Here is a 22,454-nt window from a genome sequence, read left to right on the forward strand (position 1 = left end):
TGCTGTTTTTCTGTTGTTTGTTTATTTTAATAACGTGTATTTTGGGGGGACTTAGGAAATAATTTTAGTTGTGAAGGTTTTGTTTTATTTTTTTCCAAAATATGGAAGAACTAAAGGATAAGATTTAAAAGTTGAAATGTTGGTACTTTGAGGCTGCATTGCCCAAAGCTTGCATAAAGTCATTTTAGTCGGCCAGCATCACCTTACTGTTATGTGACTAGAATGAACAGAAGGAAATGAGGTCAGAACTTCTTTACAAGCAACTTTTTTTTTTCTTTTTTTTTTTTTTCCAAATGCTGAGATTGTCCCAGAGACCTGTTAGCTGAAACAGTCAACAGATATGTGATCAGACAAAGGAAGAGGGAGGCTCAAACCTGTCTTTGTAAAGTCTTTTCCGCTGCCTTAGCCAGAATCAGAGCAGCTGGCAATATATTCTGGCATGTCATTAATTCATATTTTTATTCTAGAAGCATAATTGACAGAAATAATTTCAAATCTGTCATGAAATTAATATTCATACTCATTTGAGAATACAGTCTGTCAAAATTTGAGAGAATATTGTCTTTTAGTATATCCTAATGTACCCCTACACCTTCTGACAACTTTCTGAATTGGCCAGGAGAGCAGTTTTTCTTTTATTTGGCTCATTTCTTTCATTTCTTAATGTGATATTGTTAGCTCGTATAAAGACTTGTTTAATCCAACTTTAATTTTCAGAGAAAGTGCTAGGTATTTCTTCGGTGGCATTTTAATACACTGAGGACCCAGGAGAAGCTGGGCCAGTCTTTTAATCTCTTTTATAATGCTGATATTTTCTCCCAGCATTCATACGTAATTTTATATTTCCAATTATGGTTTTCCACTCCAGCAAAAATTATGGAACTCTACCAAAGTGTGGATTTGTGGGTCTTCAGATACCTTAAAGAATAGCCATCTCATTATTTTCATTAACTTACATGGTACTGCTTTGACGCTATTACAAAAACCTCTGGTTACATTTTGTGGTTATAATATGCATTGATGACGCACTTCCATTCCTCACCCCCCAGCTAAATTTCTGAAAAATTCGTTGCAATTTTCAAGAGATCAGAACAGAATTATATTTATTATATATTAATTATATTATAATTTATTGTGCATCTTTATTATAGAATTATAAACCAATATTTTACATAATATATTGTTATAGATTTATAATAAAGTATAATTAGTTATAGATATATCTATATAATATAATGATATTACAATAAAATTTCTATTTAAGTTATTATATAATTATATTATACATTTATTATATTGTAATTTATTAAAGATGCCTAGATTTTTTATTTATCTCATTTAACTTCATAAGATTAATTATTCTATAAAACAAATTCATTTAATCTGAAATATTCTATAATCCTAACCACTTCAAGAAAATAATGTATCCCTGTAATCTAAAGTGTAAATTCAATATTGAGTGATTTAAAAGAGATAGAGAGAGAAAAACCTCTTCATTTTTATCACTATTTGGATCTGGAAATAAGCTCAGTCTTACACAGAAATAAGCTTAGTCTTAGACATAAAAGAGTGTTTGCAATTCTTCCCAGATTTTGTCTGCCTAGAGATGGAACAAAAATACATGTATGTATCTTTTTGATCAAAGAGTTATTGTTAAATAAGATTTCTTTCATGAAATTGCAATTTTTTATTTGTAATCTACCTTGAGCTGTAATTTTTTAAGAACCACTAGTGAATGTGTGCTATGTCAGAACTCTCAACTAATAATCCAGTTCTCTAAAACTGAGGAGTAGACTGAGGGAAAAAGATCAGAAAGTGGATTTTCTCCACTATCTCCAAGTGGATACATGTCTCCAGTTGCCTTTTTTATCTAATTCCAGCCTATGAGCAATTATCTACAATTAATGTAGAAAAAAATGTCCATGAACAGGAAAATTTGTTGTTTATGGCTTCTTAACGTTTTAGAAGGAAAGTCCATTTATTTATTTTGATAAAGACAAACTCTTTTCAGAATACAATCAGAACTGACTGCAAGGGTATGAATGAATCTAAACAGAGAAAATTGGAGCAAGAAAGAGAACTGGATATAGTTTTTGTTTGTTTGTTTGTTTTTTGTTTGTTTGTTTGTTTTGATTGCTTGATAGTTAGAGTTGCTAATAATACCATGGCTGCTCTGGAATACCATATTGCTAAAGGAAATAAGATCCTTACCAGGCATTCCAGCCACTTCTTATATGGGCATTAGTATTCCTCATGATGCAGTGATTAGTTTAATGAAAATTATTTAAAATATCATTAGAATTATGTACAGTATATAAGAAGAAAGCACTGTTGGGTAATACTGTAAATATTTCATTTAAGTGGCTTGCAGTTGTGAGCAGCTCTTTCTGTTCACTCTTTCAGTTCATTTTAGGAACTCTTATGTACATACAGGAAATATTAATAATAACAACAAGAAAAAAAAAAGAATAAGAAAATACAGGGATTCTGCCTTTTATAGATGCATTTTGCAGATGCATAAGTGAGAATGAAGCTCTACTTCCACACGGATGCAGCACCAGATTCACACATTATCTGTATCTTCTGTTTACTGACATTGTATTTCCTTCCAAATAGCTGAAATATTTTGGGGTTTTATGCAGGCACTAAATATTACATTCCTAGCAATAACTTTACTTTTTATAGCTTTTTAATAGGCTACTACTCTTTCTTTTAAACATTACCCTTTTGTTTGTCTTCAGCATAGCTTTTACTGGCTAGGTAGCATTTACTCAAAGGTGGGTGTTTGACTCCCTCCAGGCAATCCATCAAGATAGACAGATACAAAAATTACCAAAGAAACTTATTTAAACCATGTTAATTTCTTATTACATTCTCTGTTTTGTACAACTTATGAATCTGTGGAGTAGAGCATAGTCCTGTCAGTCTATCTTAAAAATCAAAGTGAAAGGTGTCCTGAGTAACAACATATTTTTACATTTTTTGTGATGACGATAGATGATACTTAGCCTCTCAAATTTCATTTTTGTTCAGTTATATAGTAAAAACTTATGTTACAAACAGTAATTCAAATGACGAGATTTTTTCCCCCTTAATTGTATGGTTTTGTTTTATAATAGAAATATATGTTTTTGTTTAAGAATATAGCAGAGCTAACAACTAAGATTTTATATCCAAACATTAAAGGCTAAAGTATCTTATGAAAATGAATAGTAATATGTTCTGTTATTTTGGTCTGCAAACAGTGCTAGTCATTTTGCTTTCATTGGTCTACATTACGTAGGTAATCAAACTGCTGATCTGTAATTTTAGCTTAATACAACAGCAATTATTTTTAATCTGACTTTGGAAAATTCTATACAATGCACTAGATGTCTAAAGTAATTTGTTAGTATTCATTTGTTGGCTTGCAGTTTTTTGTGTCTCTATCACGCCATTATATACCTTTGCACTAACAGAAAACAATTTGCTTGTTTCTTCTCTGCAATTTGAATTTGAATATTAAGGACTATTTTGGGAAAAAGTAAAGTGACAAAAAAAACCAAACATATAATCTTCCCTGCTCTCTATAGTTAATGAAATATATTTCAAAATATAACTCCACAGGTTGTGAAGATTAACAATATCGTTTTCAAACCCAGAGATTCTTAAAGAAAAATTAAATAAAAAAATAAAAAAATAAAAAATAAAAGGAACTATATTTATCTTGTGACTCTAGAAATTACTATTTCATAACTATAATTATAAAAATTTATCCATATTCACGGTTCTAAAAATGTTGCTTAGCAAGAAAACGTAAGAAAGCTGAATCCTAAAGTTTACATTTTCACCATCACTGAATTTCCACTCCACCAACAGATACAGCTTTGCAATGGGAATTGCTGTGTCTCAGCTGAGACAAGATACTCAGCCGAATGTTGCCTATGTTGCTTAGTACAGTACAGCTTCATATCACTTTTTTATGGCTTATGAATATTAATGGAAATGAGCAAGAATTACTATCTCTGAGAGCAGCTTAGTAAATATAAAGTGAATCAAAATGCCAGTCAAGATTTGTGGTGTAGTTCCAGTCTCCCCATATTCTCATAGCTTCTTTTGGACAATTAAAACTATCAAGTAGGCTGCAGGGGATATCATGCCAAGAATCATAGTTTCCAAATACAGAGTTTTGAATAGCTTAGTAAAGGATCTGGTTTGTTTTTGTTTGTTTGTTTGTTTATTTTGTGTAAAAAATGGGCTGAAAGTAAAATGTATTTGAGGTACCAGAAAAGGTACTTGTATATACATACACACACATCACGCTCTTTCCCATGCAGGCTACCTACCAGTTACACAGCAGAAATGATTGCATGTTTTACTACTGGAAGTTGCATCTAAATTACTACACTAGATTGCCAGACTAGAAGAAAAATCAGGTTTTATTGGAAGATATTATTGTTTTCATAAGAGTTCACTTTAGATGTTTTGATTATAGCTTTCAAGTCCTATGTTTACCTGTAATAAAGAAGAAAGAATAATTTCACTTGACTGAACAGTGTGGACCTGATGAACACTGGCAGCTTCAGACTAAATAGGGCATTGTTGCTGCTGTGATTAAGTGGAAAGGATCTATTCTAATGTTTTAAAGCTATTCATGTGACTTGTTTTAAAATCTTATTGACAGCTCAAGTATCCGGTTATCTCTGGGGAGAATTTTTCTTCATAACTTAAGTATAGACAGGCATGATCTGAATTATCTTAAAATGTTGTGTGACACCAAATGTAAGTATAAGACAGTTCCGATTCTCTTTAGAAAACCCTACGAGAACTGGATTCTCCCTTGCTGGAGAATACTGGCAATGAATTCATGCTCTTTATTCTCCCATCTCTTGGGCGACATTTTGAACCTAGGAATTCCCCAGCTCCCAGTTTAGTTAAAAATAAATTTTAATAATAATAATAATTCTATAGTAGGCAAGTCTTGACTTGGTAGAACTCTAGAAAACTCTAAAACTCTAGCTTTCTGTTGTCTTGTGCCTTGTGGCACTTATCTGTGTTTTAATCAATATGGATCAAAATGAAAGTGCAAACTCTCTTCTAAAGTTCCAAAATTATCTTCAGCTTTTGCAGAATATGAGTTTGTCTGTGAACCAATAGGTGATCATGCAATAAATTAAATTGTCATTTAGTTAAATGTGATTATTACTTTCTGGATCGTATATAAACATTGTGCACTAGTACCTTAATAGCAGCTCATATCCCTAGAAAAAACATCAATTAGCCTCTATAATAGGAAATTCTCATCTCTAATCAGAGTATTACCCACAGAACACCTCATAAGTGTAATGTAAAGGGTTTGAGCTTGCTTGGCATGCTTAGGATCAAGCAATTTAATCCATTACCAAGTCTCTGCTAGTTGGTCAGTTTGTTTGTAACAATATACAACTTAAGGATGGAAGCATCAGTTCATCTTTAATTCGGAACCATGTTATAAGTGTAAACTATATCTATTATTTTCTTTGCAAAATAAAAGTTGAAAATTCATTGTCAAGTAAGATTTCCCTGAAGAACAGAAATGCTTTAGAAGACCAAAAGTTCTTGTGCTAGGAAATATAATTTACTCTCTTACCAGCTATGTGAAACTAGTTGCTTTGTGATGTGATTGTGAAACTTGTTTGTTTGTTTTAAACTAATGGGAAGAGGGATATAATTTATGGAGACACTTTAATAGAATTTATTTGAAAGAAGTATTTTCATCATCTAAGTTTGGCACCATGTGAAATAGATTACTAAGTTATTGATACTCATAGAGGAAAGATCTTTGAATTCTAACTGGTTGATGGTGTTGGGAGAGCTATATATGGAGCTTTTAGAGTTTAATCTCAGTCCTATTTGAATTTGTGGAGAAAGATTCTTGACTCCATAGATTTTTGAGTTAAGCCCATAGATTTGGGGGGATCAAATCTTGCGTATATTAATGTAAATATTAGGAAATCTTTATTGAGGACCTTCCATGTATTTTGGACTAAAAGGATTAAGTGAATGTATACATGATCATGAACGTTATATGCCAGTCTTTTAAAAAGGTTCAGTCTTTAAAAATTCACATGAGAAACAATGTTCAGAGAGTCTTTGGTTATTACACGATAGGAGAAAAGGAATTAGTTTCCTCTGTGGAATTTATCTGTGTGTCAACAGAGCCAAACGTGTAACATCTAACTTTTGAGCTTTAGTATTTGGCAGCTATGATGAGTGCTTCATCAGACTAATACAATCTCTGGGACTGGAGAGTGCAGCCGTATTTTCTGACTCATTACTTTCTGGTATTAGTTTTGACAGTTAACAATTCCCTTGATGCTAATTGATCTCTCACATCCAAAGCACAGATTTTATCCATGTCATGATACCTATTGGTTTTGCCCCAAATATTTGTTTACACTTTGTGTTTTATAGGTTTATTTTTGATTCCAGCTTTGTCCTTTGCTAAAAAAAAAAAAAAAAAAAAAAAAAAAAAAAAAGACAACAACAAAATCCCTTTAATATTAAGGATATCTTCTTAACTCCTTTTGCATTTTTTTTCTATTTGGAGAGCTGTTCACTATGTAGATTTGATGGATCTGGTAGATTTGTTCTGTTCATTTCATCACTGTTTTACAGTGTAACTGTGCTTGTGCATAACATTTCTTAGAAGGCACCCACATTTCTCTGTAGATCAGAATACGGATCTGTCCATAATAACATGTCATAGAACATATACATGTTCTAGGAACCTCCAAACACAGAAGAGTTAATAGCAGGATGACCAGCATGTGAACTGAGTGGAGTCTTTCTGGGCACCACAGTCCCAATTCTCTCTTATATCAGATTTTAGATATTCGTTGATCCTGCCAGCTTTCTCCTTTCCCAGAAGTTCTGTCGTAAGGCTGTATTGTCAAAGTGATAGTACATGGAATGGGTGGTGCAGAGGAAACCCAAAATAAAGATGAAGTTTGATTAGAACTTCAAATTTTTGGAAATATTGAACAGAAGGTGAGCAAATATCCCCAAAAGTTTATATTAAATGATGTCATCTTACTTTTCTTCTCAGTGTCTTTCCTCTAATCTTTCAGTTCAGTTCAGTTAATATTTACGGAAGCTGAACTTTTCAAGTCTCCTACTAAGCAAACTGCAAGAGAGCAAATCTGCTTCATTTTGTCTGTTGAAAGTAAAGCACATCAATAAATATTGCTAGTCTGTTGCTGTGCCAGTTTCTTCCAGAATCCTGTGGAATAGTACTGGGACCAAATAGAACCCCATTTTATTCTATGTGAGAGAGAAAAGCTATTGTATATTGTGTCTTAAAAACAAACAAACAAATACACCATACAAACAACAATACAGCATCTGACCAAAGGTCCATCTAGCCCAGTATCCTGATCTTCCTGACAGTGGTCAAAAGCAGATAAGCTGGAAATTTTTAGAAGAAAGCAAACAGCATAAGCTGATATTTCCATAGAATACTCTCCTAGTCTGCCAACAGTTTGTATTCAGAGATTACTCAAACCACAGTTAGTGTTCTTCTTTCTAACATCTGTTAATGTATTTTTCTCCACTAAAATCATTTGGATTTCCAATTTAGGAGTTCTGTCAGCTTGTGCTGATGCAGTTTGAAGGTTATAGTAGCAGAGTAGGAGATATTTCTGTCCCTGAACAGTTTACAGTCTGCCATATTAGCATCCTAATCCAACATTGATTTCAGTTTGTATCAATATGCCAGGCTCTAAATTCTGGCAGCCGATATCTCTGATTCATAATTCCTACTCTATTTAGCTGCAGCTGTGGGACTGTAACATCTATTATATCCAACAGGAATCATTGGCCATAGTCTTGAGTTGAATAAATAAAGAATTTGTCAACTTTACTATTGGGAGGGTTTTAATCCTCAAGGCAGGAGAAGAGATTTAAGATGAAGTACTGACCTTTCTGAAGGAAGTGAAAATTCTATCGCTAATTTCAGTTATATCTCCTTTCACTCAATAACTGTGATGTATATAAATAGAATGAGGACTTGAAGATGTGAAGATATTTGCTGCAAAACTTCTTGATTTATGAGTTGAGAAACAGATAAATAAAAGAACACCTGAAAAGGTATTTGAAACAGTACCAAACCAAAGGATTTTGGCAGGGAAAATGTTGGATCTTGAAAAATGATATAATAAGATCTGATTATGTGTCTAGTTCGAATTTTAACTCTTATGCCAAACATAAAACAACAACATATCCTGTAAAATGTTGCTGTATATCTCAACTACAAATTTACAAGTCTTCTGGATGGAAAGCTACTGTTACACCTTTCAAATCCACGATAAAAAAAAAAAAAAAAAAAAAAGTGTTAGGAGGTATTAAGCAATGTTTCAGCTACTTTTCTCTGCTTTGAGAGAATGCCAGGAGAAAACATACAGACAAACCAAGAACTCTCTCATTAATTTTTCATAGTAATTAGAAAGCTTACATTCTTTAGCTGATGATTGCTAATTTTTATGTTAACTGTACACACACATATTGTAAGCAGTTCTAAATAGTGCAAGCTTGTAAGCCACAGATTTTTATTTTCTTTACCTTTTCATCTCCTACAGAGCTGGCTGTGGGCTATATGGAATTGATAGCATGCCAAACCTGCGCAGAAAGAAATCTTTTCCAATTGTTCGAGATGTGGTAAGTTGCTTCTGACAGCATGAAAGTGTTGATTCATTTGTCAGTTGTTTGAATCTTTCTTTTAATTAGTTTTAATTACAGAATCACAGAATCATCTAGGTTGGAAGAGACCTCCAAGATCATCTAGTCCAACCTCTGACCTAACACTAACAAGTCCTCCACTAAACCATATCACTAAGCTCTACCTCTAAACATCTTTTAAAGACCTCCAGGGATGGTGACTCAACCACTTCCCTGGGCAGCCCATTCCAATGCCTAACAACCCTTTCAGTAAAGAAGTTCTTCCTAACATCCAACCTAAACCTCCCCTGGCACAACTTTAGCCCATTCCCACTCATCCTGTCACCAGGCATGTGGGAGAATAGACCAACCCCCACCTCGCTACAGCCTCCTTTAAGGTACCTGTAGAGCGCGATAAGGTCGCCCCTGAGCCTCGTCTTCTCAAGGCTGAACAATCCCAGCTCCCTCAGCCGCTCCTTGTAAGACTTGTTCTCCAGACCCCTCACCAGCTTCATTGCCCTTCTCTGGACTCGCTCAAGCACCTCGATGTCCTTCTTGTAGTGAGGGGCCCAAAACTGAACACTGTACTCAAGGTGCGGCCTCACCAGGCCCGAGTAATTGTGCATGTGAATGATAATTTGTCTACAATTAATTATTTTATGGAAGGAAAAAAGTATCTCAGTTGAATGGTTTGTGACCAGTAAAAGCCAATGATACAGTTATAATACACCAGCTAAATCTGAATATCTCACTGATTATTTAGAAATTATTTGTGGAATCAGATAATGTGCATGTTGAACTAGTTTATGAAAACAGCTGCTCTTGAGTGCTTGGGATACTGGCTGGTTTGATTTATTATGATACTGGAAGAGGAAAAAATGTTTTTAAGAAAATAACATTGACTTCAATATGCATGTTTCAAAGATTTACATATATTTTCACTACGAAGTGTGATATGTTATTTTAGCAGTCATGGGTAATAATAATTTGGGGAAATAAATTTCAGAATTTGAAAGGAATGGAAGTTCCTTTGAGATTTATTCTGACTTTCAGTGTAAATGAGATTAAGTAGAATCTCTCTGCTCTTCAAAAAAAATACAAATAAAAAAATAAAAAAATAAAAAAAATAAAAAAATAAATATTAAAATTTAAGTGCAGAAGTCATAATTCAATAAAATACTTATTTAGTCTCTGGTGGTAGTGAGCCCCCAAACCAGTTTCTCACTGTAGAGTGAGTCAAGGGGAGTCAGCCAAAGTAAATTAATATAGTTGTCTTCAAAAGATCAGTCTTTACCAAGTTACCATTTAGTGTCTTCTTGGCCACTTTGCTCAGTTACTATGCCATGATATATATGACACTATAAATGCATCACAACAAGAAAACATAGCAGCAGTTTTAGATTAGAATTCCTTCTGAAATAAACGGAAAGTCGCAATTTACAGAGTAGTAGATCCTGCAGTCACTAAAGCAATCTTTTTGACAGCAGCCAATCTATGGTAAATTGTATTACACAAGTATAATTTACAGCCACATTGTTATTCGTTTACACATAATAAATAGAACTTTGCTTTATTCTTAATTGTTGGAATTGTTTACAGATAGATGTTTCTTAGTATAAGCTAAAACCATCAGAATCCTAACAAGCCCTTTCTTTAAAAAATGTGATAAATTATCAAAATGAAACAAAAAAGAACATTCACTTTCTGAAAGGATGGAATAAAATTTGCATTTTATTATTCAAATATGTCAAAGGTAATGATTACCGCATTTGTATCCAGTCATTTAGGGATAATTCCTCCTGAAATAATTCTAGCTTTAACAAGTAGAAATTAAAGTTTTAAAATTGAAATTTATTCTGGAATTTAATCATTATGAACATATAGCTTGACTCTTAACAATAACTCTTTAACTGTATGCTTTTCTAAATAGTAACATATTACATCTCAGTTCTGCAGCTGTAAATCTAAAACAATTTTACCAAGTTAAGAGGAATTTATTTCAGTCTTATGGTGTAGGTCCCCATCATCTTTGAAATATTATTTGTATTTGAAGGTTTGTGCATTCTAAGCAATCTCCTTTGAGCTCTGAGCTTTTATTAGATTGATTCCGAAATACCTCATTTAAATCAGAAATTTAATTCTCAAGTCCTTCTAGGAACCAATAAACTGAAAATGATGTTTTTTATGTTTATTTATATGGCTGTTTCAGAAACAGAAATAATACTACTTGAAATGATTGCTAGTTTCTTTTGACAATGAAATAGATACTATTTGATATCTTTTTGATAAATCTGACAAATTATTAACATTCTCTAATCTCTTTCATATTGCGGCTGGATTTTTCAGGCTATGGTAAGTGTTTTTCTATTGATTTGTGTTCTAAAATGTTTATTATAAGCCTCGGATATTTCATGAATGTCCCAAATTATGCTGACCATTGCAAAACAGAAAAACTATTTTATGACCAAAAATTTAATCCTAAATTAAGTTATGGATTCTGTAAATGTCTTGTCCTCCATATCATATATGCCAAAATCATTAGGGAAAAAAAAATGTAAAAAACTTATCTGTGTATTCCAAATATTCTTCTTTCTAATGATGTAAAAAGATTGTTTAGGACTCAATCATGATGCTTCCCATATGGAACTGAACAACCTTAGAAGATACCTAGATAATGAGAGGTTGGAATTGTTCCCTACTTTGAATAAGCATTTCAACCAGCTTAAATTATTTGATCTCTGTTGCAAAAGATAGATTTCCCAAAGCAAATGAAGACTCCTAGGTACTATGGTGTAATCTTACCTGATAACTAATCAACGACACATGGAAATATTCTCTTTCCATTGACTTTGATGTCTGTAAAGGGTCCCTCTTTTTATTCCCAATCCCTTTGTACTTCCATTTCTCTGCATTAGTTTGCATGTTTTCAGCGTGTTACCTCAGTTTTATCAAAATAATATACAATTTCTTAAGATGATATCTTTGACTCCCTTTTGTCCATAACTTCATATTTTGGAAAATCCAATTTTCATTTAAAATGAACACTAGGAAATATTAAGACCTAACATTTTACTTTACAAGTAAAGTATAAGTATTCCAAATGAGATATTGTTTAGTGGGCAGTGACTCCCACTAAGTCTTAAGACTACCCAGTGTCTTGATATTGCTGGCTAATATTTTACAGAACTGTAACTGCTTGCCTAGATATTTGTGTATTCCTTAAATATTAACAAGATAATATTGTGACATTTCCTTAATATTGTCATGTTATGTATCCTGTGATGTCCTTTTGTGCCCCAGAGTAGTGCAAAAATATTTTTTTAAATGATAACATTAGCAGCCTTACCAGTTTTCCCTCTCCTAATATATTAAACTCTACTTTCCCTGTGTGTTATTGGATTGAGTCATTAGAAGAGGATAAGGCAGTCAAAATCCATCTACAGCAACAGTTCTCTTTATTGAATTCACAAGTTTCACTATGGGTCATTGTTAGAGTTCTAGTAAAATATATGTTATAGGATGGAAAGATGATGAAAGTGATCATTCAGGTAGGTTTGAATAACAACACAGAGAGATAAAACTTACCTGCATTTAATAGTGAGCCAAGGGGAAAATAGTGAGCCAAGGAAAATAAATAAATAAATAAAATAAATAAAGAGTGCATGTGCTAATGTAATCACTGACTTCTATTTTAAAAAATAAAAAATAAAAAAATCTCTCAGTTCAACCAGAGAGAGGAATAGTAATAATTATAGTGGAAGTTAGTTCATGTAACTCATGATTGCCATATAGAGGTGTGATCTCTCCAGTCATAGACAAAGGTAGCTAACTCTATTCTTCCATCTCATTATGCTTTAATCTTTGCTTCTAATGTCATTTCAAATGTTTTAAAAACTAGAAAATTCCTGGTTTCTTTTGATTTAAAGGTGACTTTATAGAGTTTAATCACTGTAATCAGGCAAATATCTTTTTCTGATTATTCATGAATGCATTTTTACTTGGCTCTATCATTTGATCATAACAGCACAAGAATTTGTGAATCTTTGTTGCTGTTGAACACACCAGAAGAAAATGCCCATGTCAGCTAAAATTATAATCCACTGATACTTTTATTTATGTAAATGTCTCCACAGCAGAAGCTAAAGCAGAAGCAGAGGCTAAAATTCAATTAAAGTAGTTTATACTCTTTTAAGATTGAAGGCACTCATGTAAATTGCAACCGCAAAATTCTTGCGGTTTGTATATTTCCAGAATGCTTCTTAGATAAAAGTTAAATATCTGAACTATTTACAATAAATCTGGTATTTGCAGAACATTTTCTTAACTAATTAATTTTAATAGTCAAAATGAATTAAATATTTTAATATCTGTAATATCAATTTAATATATGAATAATAAAAATAGTTGTAAATCTGTGGGTTTCTTGGTGTTTTTTCTTTTCTTTTTAATTCTACTGGATGGCAATCATAATAATATAATTACATTCTGTTATTTTCATGCTTATGATGTGTTCCAGGAATTAAAAATTGGTTTCAGAAAAAAAAAATCAGTATTTCAGAACAGAAACATTTTATTTATGTGCTTTCTCTTGAAGATGTAGTTTATTCTGACAGTAATATATAAATGGAAACAGTCCAGTAAATTTAATCCATAATGGCTGTTAACTTCATTGGTTTCTCACAAATCCCTCTAGATATCATTTTCTTCTGTTATGTCCCAAAATGATAAACAGTTTATGAAGAACAGCCTAATTATCTGTTTCCTATTAGTCTTTGTTATTGCATATAGGACACTGTACTGTGATTTTAGACACATTTCTGATTAAAGAGCAAAATGGCAAACTATGTGATTCCAGGCATAACCCTTGGAGACTTGTGTCTCAAGGACACATGGCAAAGTCAAAATTGTTTCCCTACTTTGCTTTTTCTCACCAGAAATAGTATCTGTTCATTGACTTATACCAGTAGAGTGTAACTGTAGTTCTCCTGCAGACTCCTGTGCATTGACTGATAGATTGCTGGAGGACAGAACATGGTATCATTCACTACCCTACAATCAAGGTTAATGTTCTTAAGCTCCTTGTACTCCTGTCCTGATAAATAGCCCACATTGCACTATAGCTTGGAATGTCTTGGGCTGTGTTTTTTTAGAATTAAAAGGATCAAACCACTTTCTAAGTATAATAGACATGAAGATTAGAAGTCAAAACTATAAAAGTAATATACTGCAGACAAATAAATGTAAATGGCTACCTTCCAAGACTTTGAGAAGAAACATATGCTTCAAGAGGGATCAGAAGATAAGTGTATTTAATATGAATATTTTTAACCTATAGTTCTACTGATTATGAAAATTTACTTTTCCTCTTGATGTTCTTAATTTGCTTACCATTTATCACTTTGATATGTGGTTCCAGTAGAATATGGTTTTGTCACAGAAAGTTTGAAAAAACAAACTCTGGGTTCTCTTCCCTTTTACTTTGCCACTCACTGGCATAAACCAATGGGATTTGCCATATTTACAGAAATAAAAGCAAGACATGGTTACAGAGAAGCAAACAGAAATCTTTCAACCCTAATAATGTGAATCAGGAAATAATCAGGAAGACTGATAGCAATTTAATGTCATAGGCTTGGAAAATTGTTGAGAGTTTAAAAGAAGAAAGGGGGTTCTTTGCATCCCACATTAACTGTAATGGACAATGACAAATCAAATCAAATCATTCTGTTCCAAGGATGATTTTTTACCCTGTAATTGGTTTCACAAGATTAATAATAATTTAATAATTTTATGTTTGTCTGCAAGTTTAATAATTATTACGGGAAACTTACTGAAAATTGAATTGGTGTGCTCTCAGGAGAAAGTAAAAAATTAAAAGTAAAATGAACAACCTTAATATCTCTAAATACAAAAATCTATTTAAATTATGTCATTGTTCATGATTATTAAGTGGGAAGAAATTGGAATTGTCATTCCATCCAAAGACTAATGACTCAGCTCCTCTGCTGATATGAGCCCAAATTGATTCTGACCCAACATGTATTTACCAAAAATGAGATTGTAATACGTAAAATGTCATTGAAACTTTTGCTGTAATAGCTGTGTAATGGTGGACTACAGAGACCCAGTTTCACAGCAAGGTGAAAATCTATATCCTCACAACAAAGGCAACAACAGATTTAATGGTCAGTGGGTGGTGGTGGCATAACTGATCAACCTTACACTGCTAGACTGTGAGGACAGCAATGTATGACAAAGAAGCTGGATTAGGGAATAACAGATAAAGTACAGGTATATGGACAGACTTGGAATGACTTAGAGAGGGGGGAAGGATTTGCGGGCCCAATTTTGCAGGTAAATTATAGGAATATTTGCTTATTATTTTTATGGTTAATATTTGGTAAAGTGGAATAAATTTTAACTTGTTTCTGTCAGACAAAAAGGATTACTGATAGCAAAAGTGATATTCAGATTTGAGATATTATTTGGGAAGCACATAGAACTTGTTTTCCTAGAGTCTTTTACCTTTTAATCGTTATACCCTCTAATTAATTCTCAGGGACCCATTTGAATTACACTAATTTGGCAGATAGGAAGAGATAATTTCCTTGTTTCTTGTACATTAAAAACTACTTTATTTTGAGTCCTTTTGTATGTACTGTACTACAGCAAATGTGACAACCAAAGACATAGGCCTTGTAACATACATGAACTGGGAGATGTTCATATACTGATCACATCTTGTGGGCAAAAGAGCAGAGACTGAGCCTTTTGTCTTCCTCCAAGAACCAATGTATTTCTTTACTATTGAATGAATATTAAGTGTCTTTGAAGAAAAACTTTTAGGTTTCCTAAAGACTTTTTCATTTAAGGCAAGTAGCATTTTATACATATTTGCACACTTCAAAAAAATGCTCAGTGAATTAAAAAAATTATCAGGACCGACAACTTGAACTGTAAGACTGCTGCAAAATGATCTCCCATGTTGCTGCAGGCACAGCGAGCTTCCAAATTAGGGCAGGATGCCTATCCTTTTACCATGTTAATTTGGTTGGCAAAGCGGAAAACCAGTGACAGCCTGTGATTTAAAAAACTGAGTCACAAACCCTGATTAACGGATTTTATATTAGAAATGGCAGCTCAGCTAGACACTGCTGATAGAAATGGTAGTGATGATGGAAAGCTTGCTTCCATTATGTGCTGAAAACTTAAAAGTTGTGTGCTGAAAACATTAACTGAAAGTTTTTGTAACTCCTGCTGTTATGCTTTAATCCAATTAGATTAGCATAATATAGTACATCTTACCTTACATCAGATTCAACAATTTGAATTAGTACTGTAATTTTTAACAGTTTTTCATTTGCTTTAAACAGACACTTGCAGCTCGAAAATCTGGTATTTCCATGGCCATGCTCATCCGGACCTCCATAAACAATGAAGAAATGGTAAGTGTTTTCAACTGAAGGTTTAATTCATTTAAATAATGGAGAAATCTTTGTTTAAAGTGTTTTAGAAATTTTCTTCATTAGACAATCCAAAAGGGTTAAAACTGAGTGCATAAGCATTTCTTTCACTGTGCGTGAACTTCCAGGGACTTTAATGGTACGAAGCTGCACTAAGGGAGGTTCAGACTGGATATCAGGAAAAATTTCTTTACCATGAGGATGGCCAAACACTGCAAAAAGCTTCCTAGCAAGGTGGTTGATACCCCATGCCCGTCAGTCAGCGTTCAAGAGGTACTTGGATAATGCCCTCAAATAACATGCTCTTTTAGTTAGCCCTGCAGTGTGTTTGGCAGTTGAACTAGATGATCTTTGAAGGTCCCTTCCATCTGAACTATTCCATTCTATTAAGCAGAATTTGCTGCCTGATCCACAGTGACAAGACTGGTTTGTCATTATCTTCTGCAAGTGCAGCCAGGTGCTGTGCTATTTGAATTTTTTCCCTCTCCAACTGCTGTTCAGAACTCCACATGAATCAAATTTTGATCCTTAAAACTAAAGCTAACTGCAAAGGATTGCATGGAAATTCACAATTTTAAATGTCCAGGCTATAAAATGGTAGATAAATGTTGCATCTCTAGACAAAAATTAATGCATGAGGGAAAAAATGTCATTAGCTGGCTGTCTATTAATATCATTAATACCACTAGAAAAATAGATCTTCTTGTGGTTATGGAGACTTCTCTGAAAAGATAGCTTAGTGCCAAAGGCAAGTCAAAATGACAAATGGAATATCAAGAATTTATAGAAATATACAGGAAAACACTGGCATTCATTATGCTACTGCATTAACCCATCAAATACTCAGCCTTGAGGCAGACTAGCTCAAAAAATTTGAACAATGTTAAGAATCACAAAAAAAGAAAAATAAAAAAAGAAAGATAATAAAAGGCATAAAATCACTCCAATGCAAGAAAGACATAAACAAATAAGGTCTGTTCTACATGGTGAATGATGTGGTGAAAATGTATATGGAAAAATTATTCACTGTTTCTCCTAACACAGAAGCTAGCAGTAACCCAATGAAGCAGCAGGTGTAAAACAAAGAAAAAGAAAACTGTCTTTGCACAACCTGTTACATTTTCATCACCACAGGATTAGGGAGGAGCATAAAAGTGTTAAGAAGTCTGAGAAAACAATAATTCTATTGTTATTTAAACTCCAGCTGTTTTCTCCAGACTTGTTTTTGAATGTAATTTTGTCCTTATCCTGCAATCCACCCCACATTGGACTCTGAAGGCTGATTTACTCCAAAAGTTGTCTTCTGTTGACTTGCATCTATGACAGTAAGAATTTTCTATGCCAGAAAACCTTGTTTTCCAAAATATTTATGTGGGGAGACCTTTAGTTTTAAACTGTCTTTCATCATGTTTTACCGCTCTGTTTTCAACAGCCACTTCCCTATTACACCATCAATTAGAATGAGAGGACTCTGCAAGGAGGCTTGTGGAGATGTTTTTGGTTTTGTTTGTTTTTCTTTCAGTTCTTACAGATGACTGAGACATGTTTTGATTTTGTAGATATAACTCTTACTAATTACATATGTGATCCTCGATGAAGAGAATTTTAATTCATACAAGAACTGACCAGGATAATCTTTTGAAAAAATCCTGTTCTTATAGCTTGTAAAATTTGAATATTGTGGTTTTCCATTATTGATTTCACTTACATTTTGCAAAAGAAAATTATTTTAAACAAAAATGAAACAGGTGTTATTTAGTTCAGTAAGATTTAAATTGTGATGCAAGCAGATTTATATGGCTGAACTCAGCATGCTTAAAGAGAAGCATTAACTTAAATGTATAAAATATTTTGTGTTCCTCAAATTTTCCCTTTGGTTTTCCTCATATTTCTTGTGCAAACATAGTATTCTAGAATATATCCAACATTGAAAAAAAAAAAATGGAATGTTGACTTTTTCTTGTATTGTTGTTAAGGTCCATAGCAGAATGGAAAAGCAGAATGTCGACAGTCATTCTGGGAAATAAAACCCATATCACAAGTGTACACACATCTATCACTCCTCTCTGATTTGTTGTGAACTTTTTGTGTTTATATGGTAATCATAAAGGAACAATTTGGTAATGCTTATGGATGGATCGATGAGATAGGAAACAGCTGTTGTTTGAAATGAACTTTCAACATTTATTTTGTTCTGCAATCTTAAAATAGCAAGAAAGGTTGACAAAGCAAAGAACAACTATGGAATCTTAAGAAGTATTGTAAGGCTGAGGGAAAATTCTAGAGAACAGACTTATGTCATGCAATTGGTGCAAAATAACATTTTTCAGCTATGTTATAGCTCATACAAAAATATCTGGTTTTAGTGAACAGACCCTAAACTATTCCATGCGCTTTACTGAAAAATGTCTACTAAGCAAAAAAATTTCCACTCATAAATATTACTATCTTTTGTGACAACAAATTCAGGTTCAACTATTCAATTGTATGCCCGCCTTCATGTAAGGACTACCAGGTTGGGAGTTTGGATGACTAAAGGTGCAAATAACTTATGGAGTTGGTACTAATTGCTAGAAAATGCAGGATAAGAAAGAATAATATGGACTGCACTACTAGATTCTGAGTTAAGAAGTACTGTTGAGGAAAAGAAGAAATATCAGTGGGCCACTCAATGTAAACATTTCTCCACTGGTTGTTTTCAATCATGAAAAGCTAATGAACTATGATCCAGGAGAAACTAAAAGGTAAAAATGTACCAAAAATATTCTTATGTCATTGTACTCTAATCTCAATTTAATCCAGACTAAATGGAGAACTGAGTACTAGAAATAGATAATTCTTAGCAATCTTTAAACAAAAACATCAGTGGAAAGTCAGACAACAAAAATAATTTAAAAATATAAAAGTTAATTTGATGAGGAAAATATAATTTTTACCTCAAAGAGCAGATGAATAAGAGAAGCCTGTCTTATGCCAGCCCTTGTTAAATGTACTAAAGTAAAAAAAGCAAGTGAGTGCTCTTTCTAGAATAGATACAAGGACAACAGTACAGGTGGTAAAACTGACTTGCAACATTTAAAACACATGAAAAGCAATACTTTTCTACTTAGTCTGCAAGTGGCCAGCAGAACTTAATACCCTGAGGCATCACCAAAACAAAGTAGGGCAAGTTATGAAAACAAAAAGAACAGATACTTTCAGGGACAAAACAATTCTTCAGATACTGTCCACAAAACCAGATTAAATAATAGTCACTGATGAAAGTTAAGGTAGAGAATACCCTTTGGGCAAGTTATTCCTCTGATTAAGGGTTTTCTGCTTTTTGCTTTTTACTTTTTACTTTCCCTCAACTTTTTCTGGAGGGAATATTAGTGACTCTGATGGAAGCAGGTTATTTGACTGGTTAAATTAGTTACAAAACTGTCTTCAGTATGGAAATTACTTGAACTAATGCTTTTTATTAAAAATTCCAATGGCACTTACTCAAAAAAATAAATCATGAGGATAAATACTGTGAGCTTTGCCACTCAACACTGCTATCCTTCTGGTATATCATGTTCATGACCCCGTGAGTTTGTATGTTCTCAACTCTGATCCAAAGATGTTTTAAGCACTGTCAAAGTATTAACTTCAGTGAAGCTTAAGCATATGCTTTCTCTTCAGAATCCATTTAATTGCTTTGCTGAGCAAATATGTAGAGACGCAACTTTGTGAAAATAATACATAGCTGACATTGAGAAAGTATCTGAAGTAATATATGAGAGATATAAACTTCACTTGGAAGGATAGGCAGATAAATAAAGAACCCTCCTATATGTTAACAATACTAAATATTGCCATGCATATAATAGATACTTTTAAGTGGAGCAAAGTACTAGGAAAGAAAGCCTATTAGCAGTAAGATAAATACAATTCTCCTTTAAAATTGTGCTTTGTTTTATTAACAAGACAGCAGCCTAGAAAGGGAAAGATCATATTCAGCAGCAAAACTGATATTTAGATTGTGTCTTTCAGCTGAAAACTTCATTTATACTAGGACGTATACTACAAGGCGTTTTGAGCTGTGCCATTTCATTACTTACTGCTCTTTCAGAAGCAGATAAAAGTTACTGGCAGAATACCAAAATGATTTATAACTTATGAAAAATCTGTGAGGCTGAATTAGGGTGAAAGGGTGAGATTTATACTGATGCTACCAGAGTTCAGGAGTGTAAGAGTCATTTGCAAAGAAATATTCAAAGACCTGGTGGTTTCTGCTTTCTAAGAAACACAGTTCCTCAACAAGCAGCATAAATTCATTTTGGGTTGTTTTGGAAGTTTTCTTTTTGATCTCCATAGCTAGTAAGCTGTAACATGAGGAGCAGGGGGCAGAAATATGTACAAAGACAAACTTTTCTGTCTTAGGTGGTTGTGACTAGCCCACTCCCTCTTAAACTTCCAAATTAAACCAAAATAGACCTCCCTTTCTTTAAGGAGAGTTACTAGATAGCTAAGTTTTTAGAAAAGGCTAAGAAAAGACCACTTGAGAGCAACTCAATATTTTTTTTAGTCATTCCTCCTGTATTAGTTTCTTTTCCTAGCTTTACAGTGTACACAGAGGTGCTAGGATCAAATGCCCATGAAATGCGTGATTTCACAGAGTAGAAGTTGTTATTAGAATGTAACTAGCAACCTTAAATCACAGCTATTAAACCCTAAGCTACTTAACACCATTTGTTTTCATTACTTCCAGTGCTTGAAACTATGAACCAGTTGCTTTATAACTACAATGTAATGGTTTTTATGTGGTAGCAAATGTTAATTATTTGATGGCTCTGAGTATGCAATGTTATGCAAATATGTACAAAATAAATCTTTTATTTTTATTAGACAAATTATTAGTAGCAGAGTATCCCATATATTCAAGGGGAGATGCAGGCACATAAACACAAGAACATGTCAACATACTGTTAGAGAGGATAACATCTTGTATTTGACGTGTGCTTACCACAGGTGAAGAAATATTAAAATTATTAGTCTTAACAAGCACTGTAACTGAGTATAATCAGTTGAAAACTGCAGCTACAGCCCTTGTGGAAGAAATACATAGATCAAACAATAATGGTTGTATTTTCTTGGTTCCAGTTTAAATTCCTTTTCTGTTTCTCTGACTCCACCCTTAAGCTATTTCTTGTCGCTTAAGGAAGTTCAATCCTTTGAGTATATTCATACTCTTAACTGGTATTCTAACCTAGCCATGTTTTTTTATATGTAATCAGAACTGTAGCAGTAAATACAAAGTTCATATGAACAAACCACACAAATTCCAAAACGTTTTTCCCCAGTTTGCTACAGCTACACAACCAGCATTACTTTGTGTTATATCCACACAAGATGAAGTGATGGTAGAACGGATTTTCAGAAATATCCTACTTCTGACTGTGCTACCTTTTTTCATGTGGTTTCTTCCTATCAGAAGCAATCTATTGATTTGTAAGGGAATAGGTCTAGAACTTCTAATACATTCATGGCAGCTACCTGTGCATTTAATGAAAAAATGAAGCAAGGTCATATTTTTGTGTACAGTCCAATTGCTGCTTACAGACTGCAGAGTTTTTCTTATGTTCAGTAAATCAACTGGACTTGAAGGACTTGAAAGATCTGGGTGCCTAAAAACAAAGCTTGAGTAAACAAATCAGATCAGTGATGCTATATAACCCTATCTTTTATATAATACTCCAGTGACTGCTTTGTCAGTTTTCAGCTCGTTAAGCACTAAGGAGCTGAGATTCAAGTTGTTTGTAATACTAATCAGTGAACAGCTGGTAACTGCGCTCTTTCTAGAACTGGTCATGGCTGCTATAAGCCAAAAAAGTCAAAGAAACGGGTGTCTGTTTCTAAGAGAATGGATCATTCTTGCTTATTAGGTAAAAATCATCTTGGTTCCTAAAAAGGAAACCATCAGCATGCTACAATGGGAATACAGAACTGTAAAATTTAACCTGGTTTAATTTGATGATGAGATTATTCAGACATTAGTATTAAGGAATAGCAGTGTATATAATCAAGGTATATTCTGTGCAGTGTGCCTAAGTCCCCATAGGAAGTGTTTAAATATTGAGAAATAATGTTAGATAACTAAAAAGCATCAGGGAATGCAATGCTAATAAATTTTTTAATTTCTGCCTCAAGACATAGAAGAACGTATGTAGGGCTCTGTTAATAAAATAATTGACTGAACTGTTTCCAACTTAATTCTCCCATTTCTGTAATCAGTCATAAAGGTCATCCAGACTTCCTTTGTTTTCAAAGGACAAGAAGAAATAAGTAAATCAGTAT

The 22,454-nt window shown here is 33.2% G+C and overlaps 1 protein-coding gene across 2 annotated transcripts in view; it reads left to right on the forward strand.

The window, feature by feature from the left end:
• UNC13C (unc-13 homolog C) overlaps nt 1-22,454 on the forward strand; it is a 164,487-nt gene that overhangs the window by 29,577 nt on the left and 112,456 nt on the right. Inside the window, exons 4-6 of one of the 2 annotated variants that reach the window (XM_035553925.2) lie at nt 8,595-8,673; nt 11,020-11,025; nt 16,047-16,118. In XM_035553925.2, the coding sequence (XP_035409818.1) occupies nt 8,595-8,673; nt 11,020-11,025; nt 16,047-16,118 (157 nt within the window). The remainder of the gene's footprint in view (nt 1-8,594; nt 8,674-11,019; nt 11,026-16,046; nt 16,119-22,454) is intronic. The other variant, XM_035553924.2, reaches the window with a different exon arrangement.

The sequence above is a fragment of the Cygnus atratus genome, chromosome 11 (genome assembly GCF_013377495.2).
Source record: "Cygnus atratus isolate AKBS03 ecotype Queensland, Australia chromosome 11, CAtr_DNAZoo_HiC_assembly, whole genome shotgun sequence".
Classification (NCBI taxonomy): Eukaryota; Metazoa; Chordata; class Aves; order Anseriformes; family Anatidae; genus Cygnus; species Cygnus atratus.